The following is a 13,693-nucleotide window of genomic DNA, read 5'->3' as shown; positions in this document are numbered from 1 at the left end:
TCTTCTTCTTCTTCTTCTTCTTCTTCTTCTTCTTCTTCTTTTCTTCTTCTTTTCTTCTTCTTCTTGAGACAGGGTATCTCTGTGTAACAAGCCCTGGTTGTCCTGTACTCCTTTTTTGTAGACCAGGTTGGCCTCGAACTCACAGAGATCTAGCTGCCTCTGCCATCCAAGTGCTGGAATTAGAGGGGTGTGCTACCATGCCCAGCCTCCCTGTGATCGTAACTGTTCCTAAATGGCTTGTCTATGACTGTGTCCTCCACGTCTGGATAGTTGTAACTGTGGGACCTTCTGAGGGAAGGAGTTGTCAAATATTAGAAGCGGGATATTTGATGAAATGGTTGTTTGAAATTTGGAAGCAAAGTCCTTGTTACTTCATTTAGAAAGTGATCATTTCTGATTCTTTATCAATTCATTTAGAAATATTTCAGAGGTCCTTTTAGGTACTATGCCACCCAGAGGTCTATTGGAGGTTGTAGGTAGATAGTCAAGAATCAAATGTAGTTCTTGCATGAATATACCCAAGTTGATGGAGTGCAGAAATTGGATACTTAGGTTAGCAGCCAGGCAAAGCTAATCATGCACAGCTGTGGAGGGAACATGGTGTTCTGAGCAGGTAGCCAGACCATGGCATTTGCTTCCTAGATGTAATCTAAGGTTATACTGGAATCATCAGTAGCAGTTAGGTGCCAAGAGAAAAGATTATGAACAGAAGGAATAGTGTGTAGAAATGGCTGTGTGGCAAGAAAGAAGAGCAAGGCAATCATAGATGTGAAGGAGGCAGTAGGAGACAAGCCATGAACATTAGAGAGGACAGAAGTCGTTCACGTGACTCACTGGGCCACGCCTGAGGCTTCTGGAACTCATTCACAGAGCAGGGCAGATCAACTGTAGTTGCTCTGTAGAGAGGGAACTGTTGCAGAGGGCACAAATGAATGCAGGTGAGCTGGTTAACTAGAATACAGGCAAAGAGAGACAGTGTAGGCTGGGCTGACTGATTGTAGCAAAAATGGAAATGATTTGAGTATCAAAAATTGCATTTAAGAGAGAAAATCACAAGGACTGGATATGGGCTTTGCAAGGGAGAAACCTGAGGTATTGTTTTTTTTAAGATTTATTTATTTATTCATTCATTTTTAAGATTTATTTATTATATATATGTAAATACACTGTAGCTGACTTCAGACACCACAGAAGAGGGCATCAGATCTCATTACAGATGGTTGTGAGCCACCATGTGGTTGCTGGGATTTGAACTCAGGACCTTCAGAAGAGCAGTCAGTGCTTTTAACCGCTGAGCCATCTCTCCAGCCCCAAAAGATTTATTTTTAATTAAGTGCATGTGTGTATGTCTGTGGGTGGGGGTTATATGCACATGAGTTCAGGTGGCTGAGGAGACCAGATGAAACTATTGGATCCCTAGAGCTGGAGTTAACTACAGGCTGTCTTGAGTTTCCTGATGGAGGTGCTGGGAACTGAAATCGGGTCTTTTGTAAGAGCAGTTTGTGCAGTCTTAGCCACTTATCCACTTACCAGCTCAGGATTGTTTGTTTGTTTAACACGGTGCTGCCATTACTAAAATAAGGAAGTCTTGAATAGTTTTAGGGAAGGACAGTTGTGGTACATGCCAGTAGGCCAATAGTGAAGATGAGCAGGAGCATTGCAAATTTGAGAACTGAGGAACAAACTTTATGAATAATTTTGATACTGTATTGTTAAAGCTATGCTGAGGAATCTGAGATGGGCGGTCACGACTTACGAGTCTGCAGGAGCAGCAGCTAAGTGAGAGGCACAAGGGGTGGCATAAAGTGGCCACTGCGGTTGAGCGTCGCTGAGGTGCGGTTCTGTGAGAACTGTTCATGTACGCCGCGTCAACAGCTGAGCGTCACCTTAGACGTGCTTGTGTATGGTGCTTAGTGAGGAGGCTGAGTTCTGTAAGGGACTAAACGTGAGCGAAATGAGGAAACGAGTGAATGCATGTGAGTGAGAAAGTGGACCTAGAGAGAAACACAAAGTTGACTATTTGTTTAATGATGTAATTGAAACGTGGTGAAATGTAGATTGTATATGTATAGTTTGGATCTTGGCTCTTACATTTTCATTGCCCAGAAAGATCCTATGTCTTGTCCAGGTCCTTGTAGAGGTCCCACTGTGCTGACTGTCCTTCCTGACCTGAACACAGTGGACTCACTGATGGGCTCGCTTGGGACTGGAAGCGTGCACTCAGCAAGGAGTGGGGACTGACTCGCACTGGGAAGGTTTTTCTTCCACCCATCTTATTGATGAGCTATCAGTTACTCTTGTCAAAGAATGAGCTTTTGTTTTGCCTTGAGTCTGTTTTCTGTTTCCCTGACAACTCCCTTTCGCTTCTGCTTTCTTGTTTGGGTTTCAGTTTGCTCTTTTGTCTCTAGCTGAAGTTGAACCTTAGAGCATTGGTTTTAAATTTTGTTTTCTAAAGCATTTAAAGCTACATTTGCTTTTAAAATGATACTCTACATATGTCTAACAATTTCTGGCCTGTTTTAAGTATATTTTTCATACTTTCAGGATATAACTAGTGTAGCATAAGCCTGCACATGCTTGGAGTAAAATGTGATTGAGTTTGACAGTTACAGCTTGGGACTGAGACAGGAGCCGCCATGTTCAGGCAGCACTCAGTGATGCTCCACTAGGACGTTGCCATTAACCTGTGGTTTCACACAGATCATAGTTTACTCAGCCCCCTTCCTACTGTGCCCTGTTTCTCCTCATCTACTGTCCCCTTCCTCCCTTCAGGCAGCTTCCACTTTGCTTGAATATCATACAAATGTATATGCAAACCTGGAGTCTCTATGAGAGAAAGCAGCAATATTGTCTGAGCCTGGTCTGTCTCACTTGTTCTGACGACCTGCAGTTGCGTGCTCTCATCCGTCTATACTGTCCCCCATTGCCTTTATCCACGCAACTGCCAACTTAGATTCCTTCAGATAGATACCCAGTGTGGTACATGTGGGTCACATGGTAAATATATGTTTGTCTCTTCAGAAACCTTCATATTGCCTTCCCAGTTTCCATTCCCACCAGCTAGTGAATAAGCCCCTCTTCCCCGAGTCCTCACCAGCACTGGTCTTGATGGTGTCAGTTCTGACTGGGTGAGATGGGATTCCCTATGTAGTTTTCATAATAATATGATTTGAGATTTTCAGACTGTAAGTTTTTTGCATTATTTATAGATTCTAGATATTCCTGCCCTTTCAGGTATCAGATGGCTAGATCTGTAAGAAAAATTACTTATTTTATGTATGCTTGTCTGAGTATATGTAAATACCATGTGTGTACAGGTGCCCATAGAGGTCAGAAAAGGGTGTCAGATATCCTGCACCTAGATTGCAGGTGGTTGTGAGCCCACATATGAATTCTGCATACTGAACCCAGATCCTGTGCAAGAGATCTCAACCTTTGAGCCATCTCTCCAGCTCCATTTTCTGTAGTTATTTAAAGTATATAAGTGATATCCATTCTGCCTTTTTATTCCCTTCATTCTCTATGTTGGGTTCAATTTCTTTTTTCTTTTTGAGACAGGGTTTCTCTGTGTAGCCCTGGCTGTCCAGGAACTCACTCTGTAGACCAGGCTGGCCTCAAACTCAGAAATCTGCCTGCCTCTGCCTCCCAAGTGCTAGGACTAAAGACGTGTACCATCACTGCCCGGCCAATTTCTTTTTTCAATTTTTTCTTTTGTTAATTTTTCCACATGGACATGGAAACTGCACTGAAACTTTTCCTTCTGTCTACTGTAAGAACTTACCTGGGAACTTTACTGTGTGTATTCTGTTGGCTACTTCCCACAAATTGGATTATTTTAAAAATTTTCATTATGCTATTTAAAACACTGATTTTTCCTTCTGTTTTCTCCTTGAACACAAACATTACTTAGAAGTTTGCCCCTCTATTTCCACATATGAGGGTATCTCCCTCCCTCTCCAGATACCTTTCTTGGAGATTTCAGGTTAATCTCATCATGGATAGAGAGCACATGGTCTTTATAGATTTGTGCAGGCTTGTTTTATGATCCATAATATAGCTTAAGTTGGTAAATGTTAGTCTCATGTGCTTTCTGCCTTTGCTGGATGGAGTAGTCCTCAGATGTCAGCCATGTAAAGTTGTTGCGTGACAGTTGCTGTGTGTGGCACCTTCACAATTTTCTGTATATTTACATCAGGAGTAAAAGAGGAGTATAAAGGAAACTGTGGCTGTGTTAGCTTCCTCTTCAGCCTTATCTGCATCTCCATCCTGTTTGTCAGAGCTGTCACTAGAGAGAACATTGGTGTCTTCTTGGTGAATTGGCCACTTTGAAAATAACTCTTTTCTTCCCAGATGTAGCCTGTGCTCTGGGAAGCCTTGGTATCCCAGCAGCTTCAACTCTGCTCAGTTAATGTCACCTCTGCCCTGTCTTCTGTCCTTTCCCTGTTCACTGCTTTATGACTTGTAGATTACAGAGCTGAGGTTGGCTTTTTAGGACTCAGCTCTCTTAATATTATTTCTTATATGGACGGCCTGTCTGTTACCAACCACAGAATTCCTTTTCCTGGCTCATTTGCACTTTTTTGGTGCATGTCAGTATTTATTACGCGTCTTTAGCGTACCATTATCTGTATTCGGATGACACAGGAAGAATTTCACAGATAACCTACAGAACTTTCAGCAGCTATCACACTCTCTCTCCTCATTAGTGCACTATTTTTTATTATGGTTAACTATACATAGAATTTACACTCTTTTTACACATTTTTAAGTGTAAAATCTTTATTATGGTTTTGCAGTCTGCCTTTATGCTTCTCATTATGGAAAAGTGGGAACGCAGTAGCCCGACTCCCAGGCCCGCGCAGCCACCATTCAGTTTCTGATCCTGTGAATCTGACGTCTGTATGTGCCTCATTGCTGAGTAGAATCACATAGCTTTCTTTTTGATTAGCTTTGTTTGTTTGCTTGCTTAAAAGAGTGTTCTCGGGGTTGTTCCATCTTTTCAACTGTAACTTCTTTGGAAGGCTCAATAAAAACCCGTCATACTCGGATCTTCTCTTGTTTTTCTTCTCCCGGGGGGCACTTGGGTTGTGTGCTGTTGGGTGCTATCTGGAGTGCCTAGACCTGATCAGAGGTGAGGATCATTTGGTTTCAATAGCAGCTGTGCCATTTCACCTTTCCACTTGTAGAAATGACCAAGAGTCCCCGTATCATCAACATGAGTCATTTTGATTTTTATTGATACCGGTCATCCTAATGGGTTTTGATTGCTTCATTGAGGTTTTAATTCCCACATCCTTAATTATAAGTAATGTGTTCAGCATCTTGTATTTAGTAACCATTTGTTCATTTTAAAGAAACATCTGGTCAAGTCCTTTGTTAATTTTTACATTTTATTGTATGTATATTCTGGACATTAAGCCTGTGCATATGTGGCTTGTAAATATCTTCTCACATTCAGCCGACTGCCTTTTCAATGTTTATTGTGTACTCTGTGGCCTTTGTGTGATAAAGTCCAATTTATTTTCCTTTGGTGTCATCTAAATCCAGTGTCATTAAGAGTTTTATACCTTCAGCCTTTTTACTCAGAGTCTTTATTCATTCAGCGTGCGTGCACACACGCACATGCACACGCATGTATCTGGAGTATATACTATTTTTGCAGAGGACTCAAGTTCAGTTTCCAGCAGCTTCTAGCCAACTATAACTCAAGTTCCAGGGGGACTGACACCTTCTTCTGGCCTTTTGGCACCCAGCATGTCTGCAGTACACAGACTCCATGGAGACAAAACATTCAAACATAGGAACAACACTAAAAACACAGAGAAATAAACACAAGAAGACAAAAGAAAATTAAATATAGGTGAATGGTATGGACCCCTCATAAACCCTCACATACACAGGTGTCAAGCAGTCAGGAAAAGATTGTCTCTTGTAAAACGGTACGAGGGAACCCTGCAGCCTGTGTGTGTGTGTGCGTGTGTGCATGTGTGCACGCGAGTGTTTATTGCCAATGATACACTGTTCCAATTCTAAATATATAATAAATATTTGATTTGTTTTGAGCTGCCCAATATTAGTCTGTGAAAGGAACCCTTTTGTCTGTTGCTTTTGTAGCCTACAGCTTTGCCGAATCCATTTCTTGGTTATGATGATTTTCTTAGAAATCCGTACGGATTTCCACAGTTGCAGTCTTGTCATCTATGAGCAGTTTTCGTCCTTTCCATTGTGGATGTCATTTGTTCTGTCCCAGTTGCTTGGGTGATGTCTTCCAGTGCTGCATTCAGCAGAAGTGATAGAAGCTGCTGCCTTTGCCTCGATGCTGACCAACACCGGAGCTTTCAGTCCTCACCACCTGTGTGTGAGCTGAGGGCTTTTTGTCACACAATCCTTTTTATTTCTGTGAAACCAGCTGAAATGGCCACTCTGTGATTCCTGGTTCCATGTACTTCAGTCCTCCTTTTTTTGTGGCCTTTATCTGGGGTTAGTTTCCTTCTATTTGATACTTTTTTTCATGAAAAACTAATTGACTCCTTTTTTAGTATCATCAGAGATACTAAAAAAGTTTTTCTCTTTACCCTGTGAGTGTGGAATATTAGCATATTAACATTGAGATTTTGTGTTGAACCATCATTTGTCCTGGCAGTAGATCCCACTTGGTCATTATCTGTCATTCTCTTAATGTACTGTTGAGTTTGCTTTCCATCAGATTTTATCAGTGGTGCGGATCGGAGGTTTTCTTTTAATGGCTTCAGTTTGACTTTGGTTTATGAATGTTTCCCTGAGAATTATGAGATAATTACATAATTTCTCACTTCCCTTCCCCCTCTCCACACATCCCTTGATCTCTTTGAATTTTGTGGCTTCTTTTCATTCACTGTACTTACATACATATATATATATATATATATATATATATATATATATATATATTCCTAAACCTTCTTAGTCTGTTACTTCTGGTAAGTTTTGAGGACCAGGCTGGCCATTTGGTATTGGATAACTAGTTGGTATAAAAATATTTTTAATTAAAAAAAAAAAATGAACCTTTTCTCTACAGTTACTCAGCCTCAAGAGTTTTTTTGTTCTAACAAAATACTAATACAGAAGTATTCTGTCATTTTAGTTTGGGGTACTTGTGAGAAAATGGTGTCAAGTATTTAAGGATATGGTAGAACTCTCTCGTCAAGCCTTCTGGTTCTCTTCTTTTTTGAAAGTTTCATTAGTGATCCAAACTCCTAAATCTCTGAAATCTTTAAGTTTTGGTGAATTGAGATTATATGAATTAATATTATCTAGGTCACATAACGTTATAATCATACGATCCTTTTTATTTCTGTGAAACCAGCTGAAATGGCCACTCTGTGATTCCTGGTTTCATGTACTTCAGTCCTCCTTTTTTTTTTTTTTTTTTTTTTTTTTTTTTTTGCCACTGCACCTAAAGGTTTGTTGATAGTCACAGAGCAAACTTTGTTTCTTTGATCTATTAGTTCACTTATATATGCTCTCAAATTTACCATTTCTTTTCCTGCTAGCTTCAGGTGTCTCTTTGCTATTAGGAAAGGTTGGGTTGATTTGAGCTCATCTGATCTTCGTTGTGTCACCGTGTGAGCATCCCACCCATGAGTGTCATATTCTCTCCTGTAGATGCTGGTGCTTGAGTAATTGTCTAATATTTTTTGAAAATTGGTAGTTTGAGGTTTTGGTTCTTGGATGTCCCCACAAGCTTACATTGAAGGCTTGCTTGATCCCTGTGTCTGCATTACTGGGCAGTGGTAAAACTTTTAGAAGATGGGCCCTGGTGGAAAGACATTAGGCCATTGAGGGGTGTGGCCTTGAAGGAAATATTGGGAACTGAGCCCTTTTCTTCCCTTTGCTTCCTGGCTTCTTTAAAGCCCGGTGTCCTCTGCTGTGTGCTTTCACCATGACAGTCTGCTCCTCAGGCCTAAGGCACTGGGCCCAGGGAACGTGGGCAGAAACTGCTGAGGCCGAGCAAAGCAAGCCTTCTGCAGGTTGTCTCGAGCATTTTGCTATAGGCCAGAAAGCTGACTCAGTGTGTGCTTAGTTTACACATATTTAATTTCTAGCTTCAATTTATGGTTACAGAAGACACTGCATGGTTCCAGTCTCCTTAAACTTGTTAAAAATTATGATCCACCATGATTTACTATGGAAAATGACCTGGTTGCATTTGAGAAAACTATATTCCCTTCTTGTTGGGAGGAATATCTTTCTTAGTTCCAACTTATCTGCAGTCCCCCGTTTCCTTATTGATCTGTCTGGTGACCATGCGTGACTGAAAGTAAGATACTGAACTTTCTGCATTTATCGTAGTGATCTTCCTTGAATCTGTTCATTTTTGCTTCTTAGGCTTAGGCATGCTGATGTTTGATACACATGTAATTATCACAGCCAGCTTGGAGAACAGACCCTTTTGCCATTATGTAGTCTTGCCTCTTCCTAAGTCTGGCTGAGGAACAACTGTACAGTCATGCGACGGAGAGAGACTGATTTCTTGTGGCTACTGTTTCTGTGGATTATCTTCTTCCACCCCTCACATGTCTCTAGAGCTGAACCCGAACAGAAGATGCCTGGCTTCCCCTTTTAAGAAGTGTGTGTGGAATCTTAGCTCCTTCTGCTGTCTGACTCCTTTTGTGAAACCTTCTCTTCAGTACTGCAAGCACAGAGCCTTCCAGGACCTAGTAACGTCTACTGTTCCGTCTTTTCTGAGAGTTCAGATTTGCTGTCCTTGTTATTGCTGCGGATGAGTTCTCTGACCAGCTCTGCGGAATAAGTCTTTCACCGGCTTCTGAGACTCTCACTGCGGACATGATACTGCTGTCTGCCAGTGCTTTAAAAAAAGTGTGTGGGTAAAATGTGGGGCTCGTTCTTGGATCTCCAACTTGATGCAGTATCTCACAGTCCTGTTCTCTGTCTTGAGCCCAGCAGGACCACTGTAAACCTGTACTGTGGAAAATCCTGCTAGGGATGATAGTGGAATATGTGGCTCTTACCTCAAACGATCATACCATGTGCAAATTCTGCTACTGAAAAGTCTTATGTTCTGTCAAGTTTAGGTTTATAGATTTTTTTAGAATTGAAAGTTAATTTTAAAAATATTTTTAAAGAGCTGACTGAAATTATTTAGTAATATAAACAACAATGTTATATTTCAACTAATTTTTTTTATTTGCTTTCATAGGATATTACAAATGAAGACCATCAAAAAATTGAAGTGTTGAAATCAGAAAACAAAAAACTAGAAAGACAAAAAGGAGAATTAATGATAGGGTTCAAGAAGCAGTTGAAATTAATTGACATTTTGAAAAGGCAGAAGGTGAGTCTAACAATAGACGCTATCTATATCTTAGATACGCTACAGACAGACCTTTCTACCGAAAAGTTTGTTTTTACTTTGTTTATAATCTTACACATAAAATTGTATCTAAAGATGCACTGTATACGTGTGAAGTCACATCTGTGTAATACATAGTGAGGTTCACTGGTTTAAAATACACACGCACGCACACAGATATATTTGTATATATAGTCCCTCCCAACTACAGAAAGTACCACTCATGAAATGACTATTTTTAGTGGATTAATTTCCTCTTCAAACTTTGAGCAGTAATTCTAAAACACATTGTATCTTTCTTGAAACATGAAAAAAAGACAATTCACAGCTCTCTCTCTTGTTACAAAGATCAAGTATAATGATATCAATTTATTCTTTTAACAGTAGCTTGGTCTTCATGTAATACCATTTAAAGTGTTACACTTGCATGGTTAGTATATATAATCCAACAATAGCTTATTTTTTGATAGCATATTAACACAAATTTTCTTTTGTTGTGTATCCATCTCTAAATTGAACAATATATATTTTTTAAAAACAGATGCATATTGAAGCTGCCAAGATGCTGTCTTTCAGCGAGGAGGAGTTTATGAAGGCTCTTGAGTGGGGCAGTTCATGAGTGAGCAACTGCAATGGGATGCTCATTTGATATCAAGTGTAGTCTTCTTACTGTTCATGAGTAATAAGAACATTTGTGAAATAAAAGATTTAGATAATGACCTGTTGAAATAAACAGAATGTTTGGGAGGATGTTGGAAGACAAAGCCAGACTGCAACTCTGGCCTGACTTCCTTTTTCATTAATAGTTATCAAATAAGGAAGCAAGACTTCGACTTTTAATTATTTTTTATGACCTACTAGACCTGGGAGAGGACAGAGAAGATGGCAGGGCAAGATTCTGGAGATCTCCAGCTGCAGCTGCTGAGTCTGCCTGCAGGCCTGTGTGCTGTGCACGGTTGCTGCATCCAACAGCAGTGATGCAGGCTGGGACCAGGGGCTATGTGTGTATTCTCTTGTTCAGTGGTTGTGCACACAGGAGAGAAAATAGAGATGGAAACAGGGACACACTTAACTGTACTTATACACAAAGGATCATAAGTATAAGTGATTATGAACAATTTGGATAACACAGAATGTTTAATTTCTGGAGATATACTACCAAGAATTAACTAAGATAGAAAAACCTGAACACACCCATAGTAAGAAGGGAGATCAAGTAGATCAAATCCATAATAAAAAGTTCTATTGGGAGCTGGTGTGATGGCACAGTGGTTAAGGAGAGCATTGCTACTATTGCAGAGGACCCAAATTCAGTTCCCAGCACCCACAGGGCTGCTCACAGCCACCTTTAACTCCAGCTCTAGGGGTTCAAGGCCCTTTTCTGGCCTCCATTGACCTCTGCACAAACAGGATACACAGACATGCACTCAGGGATACACATAAAATAAAAATAAATATTTAAAAAAATGAAGTCTCCTCAAAGCAAAACACAGGACCTGATGGCTTCACTGCCAGCTTCTACCAAACATTTAAAGATTGGCAGTTCTTCTCAAACTATTCCAAAACACTGACAAAGACATTTCCACATTCAAGATGCTCATCCTGATACCGAAATCATGCAAGAGCAACAAACAAAACCAAGCCAACAACTCCCATAGTCCAGTGTCTCTGATCAACTCAGATGCAGAAATGCTCCCCAGAACACCAGCAAACAACTTCAATACATCAAAAGATCCCTCATCATGATGCAGTAGGATTCAACCTAGATGACTTGACATTCAAATCAGTAAGCATGTCACACTGACAGAACGAAGAAAAGGTTTGTAAATTCAGTAGAGAGAAAAGCCCAAGACCGAGCAACACTTCATGACAAAACTGTCAGCAAAGTAGGTTACAGAAGGAATGTGCTGTAACGTGAGTCATATATGACAAACCCACAGCCAACACACTGAACAGGGAAAAGTTGAAGCTTAGCCCATGTATCTGTGTATCCAATCCTTTTATATTGTGACATGATATTCTGATCTACAGAGTTCATACTGAAAGACTATGCAGCAGAATTACAAATTAAAAAAACGAATTTTGTATAACATTTTAAGTTTGCTATTTGTAGTGGTCTGCATTAATCACGTCCCAGGCTGGCCATCCCTATAAGACCTGAAATCAGACAGTTAAGAGCAACTGCTAGGCAGAGAGCACATGCCTTTAATCCCAGCATTCCGGAGGCAGCGGCAGGAAGATCTCTGTGAGTTCGAAGTTAGCCTGGACAGCCAGTTCCACACAGTGAAACTCTGTCTCCACCCTGTCCAAAACCTCCCCCAAAGAGCACTAGTTGCTCTTGCAGAGTACCCAGGTTTGGTTCCCAACAGTCATCTGTAACTCCAGTTCCAGAGGCTATGATGCCGTCTTGAGGCATTCTTGAGCACTGCATACATCTAGTACACATATATGCAGGCAAACACATGTAAACTATTTTTTAAATCTTAGCAGAAATGCTAATCAGATATAACCAGCAAGAGAAGGAAAAATAGGAAGGCTGGGAACAAAGAAGTTGGATTGTCCATTATCAAAAATGGTTCAGATCAAACCAACTGAGTAAAGTTACAAGGTAACAAAACCAATACATACACATCAGGAGACCATCAGCACAAGTGACAGCCTTGAGCTGTAGCTCAGCGGCAGAGCACTTACAGAGCATGTATGAGACCCCAGATCCAGTCCCTAGCATAGCACAAGCCAAAGTAGTGACATTTTTATACATCAGTGGCAAAATATCAGAGAAAAATCTACAGTAGCCCCATTTGTAGAATCTAACAAAAACATTTTAGACTAAATTTTACCAAGGAGATTGAAGATGGCTGTATTGAAAACTACAAAATATTGACGACAGAAACTTGAGAGAAGTAAATAGCTATTTAATGTTTATGAATTAGAAAACTGTCTTACATACTGCCCAAAGAGGTCTGTCGTCTCACTGTGGTCCCTGTGGAAATATCCAGAATGTTCTTCAGAAATAGAGAAAACGATTCTGTAATTGCCAAGGAACTATAAGCACATATATCACCAAAGTGTTCAACTCAAAGCTGACGACAAGACTTGTGGCTACTAACTGTGGTCCTACTAACTGTGGTCCTACTAACTGTGGTCCTACTAACTGTGGTCCTACTAACTGTGGTCCTACTAACTGTGGTCCTACTAACTGTGGTCCTAGCAAAGGGGGTAGGTACTAGACGATAGCAGAAGGTGCCACCATGTTGACTTTATGATGTGGAAACTTACAGTTCTTTGGAAAATTAGTTATGTCAAATGATGTTTTCCTGGGGCACACAGACAAAAGGATATCTTGATAAAGCAAACATGTGAAAGACTATTTTCCTGAAGCAGAGACAGGTGAAAAGATGTTTTGATATAGCAAATATGAAAAAGGAGCTGTGATGGAGGGGTATAGCCCCCCAGACAGTGGGAGAGGAGCTCTGAGTTGGTAACGACACACACGTACTGGTTCACCTTACATAGCTTTGTTGAGCTCAATTTGTGATAACACCATCATTGAGAGAAACTTGCCCAAGAACTGCTCGTGAGGTTCCTGTGGCAGCTTGCCAGTTCAGCAGCCTCACCTCAGGCCAGTTGGTGAGCCTGGCAGTTTCTTCCAGATTGACTACAGCTGCTGGTTCATGCCTGGTGTCTGTCTGTCTGGCCTGCAGCTGCTGAATTGTATTTGGAGTTTGCTCTAGGAATGAACTGCTGCCAAAGAAGATCCAGCTTGCCCCCAAAGAACTATTGCTGAACAGGTCCACTTCCCCCACATCCTAGTAGCTTTCCTCTTCCACCTCCTCTGTTGGGGCGTGGGCTAGAGGAGAGGTGGAACCCTTATTATAAGTGGGTTGCAAAAAATTTATGCCTACAGACCTAGGCAGAGTTTATGGTTTTTTTTTTTTTTTTAAGACCTCAGAGGTAATGATCACAAAGCTGCACATCAAAGGGAACAAACTATGGAATATGTTTTAAAATGTTAAAATCCAAAAACATGTATAAGCTCAGCATGGCGGGGCATGCCTTTAGTTCCAGCACTTGGCAGGCAGAGCTATAGAAAGAAACCCTGTCTCAACAAGCAAGCAAACAAACAAACAAACAAAATCCCAGAAAACCAAGTATGAACTCATTAGCAAGGAGGGAGGGAGAGGGACAGAGACAAACAACACAAAAAGACCTAAATAAACATTTCTTAAAGATGTGCAACCAACCAGTAAGTATGTGAAAAATTGTTAAAATATTACTGTCAGGGCAATAAGAAGTAAAACCACAATGAGAATAAACCTCAGCCAAATTAAAGTAGCACAC

General features: G+C 40.6%; 1 protein-coding gene across 5 annotated transcripts in view; it reads left to right on the top strand.

The window, feature by feature from the left end:
- Positions 1-13,284, top strand: part of Tex9 (testis expressed 9) — a 57,598-nt gene extending 44,314 nt beyond the window's left edge. For all 5 annotated transcript variants that reach the window (XM_021172496.2, XM_021172495.2, XM_085844778.1 and 2 more), the window contains 2 exons: positions 9,200-9,334; positions 9,894-13,284. In XM_021172496.2, the coding sequence (XP_021028155.1) occupies positions 9,200-9,334; positions 9,894-9,971 (213 nt within the window). In that variant the 3' untranslated portion in view covers positions 9,972-13,284. The remainder of the gene's footprint in view (positions 1-9,199; positions 9,335-9,893) is intronic.
- Positions 13,285-13,693: the final 409 nt, after the last annotated feature.

This window comes from Mus caroli, unplaced genomic scaffold (genome assembly GCF_978045245.1).
Source record: "Mus caroli unplaced genomic scaffold, Mus_caroli_1 scaffold_11, whole genome shotgun sequence".
Taxonomy (NCBI): Eukaryota; Metazoa; Chordata; class Mammalia; order Rodentia; family Muridae; genus Mus; species Mus caroli.
The sequence above is the reverse complement of the archived record's forward strand: the minus strand, read 5'-3'. Positions and strand labels throughout refer to the sequence as shown.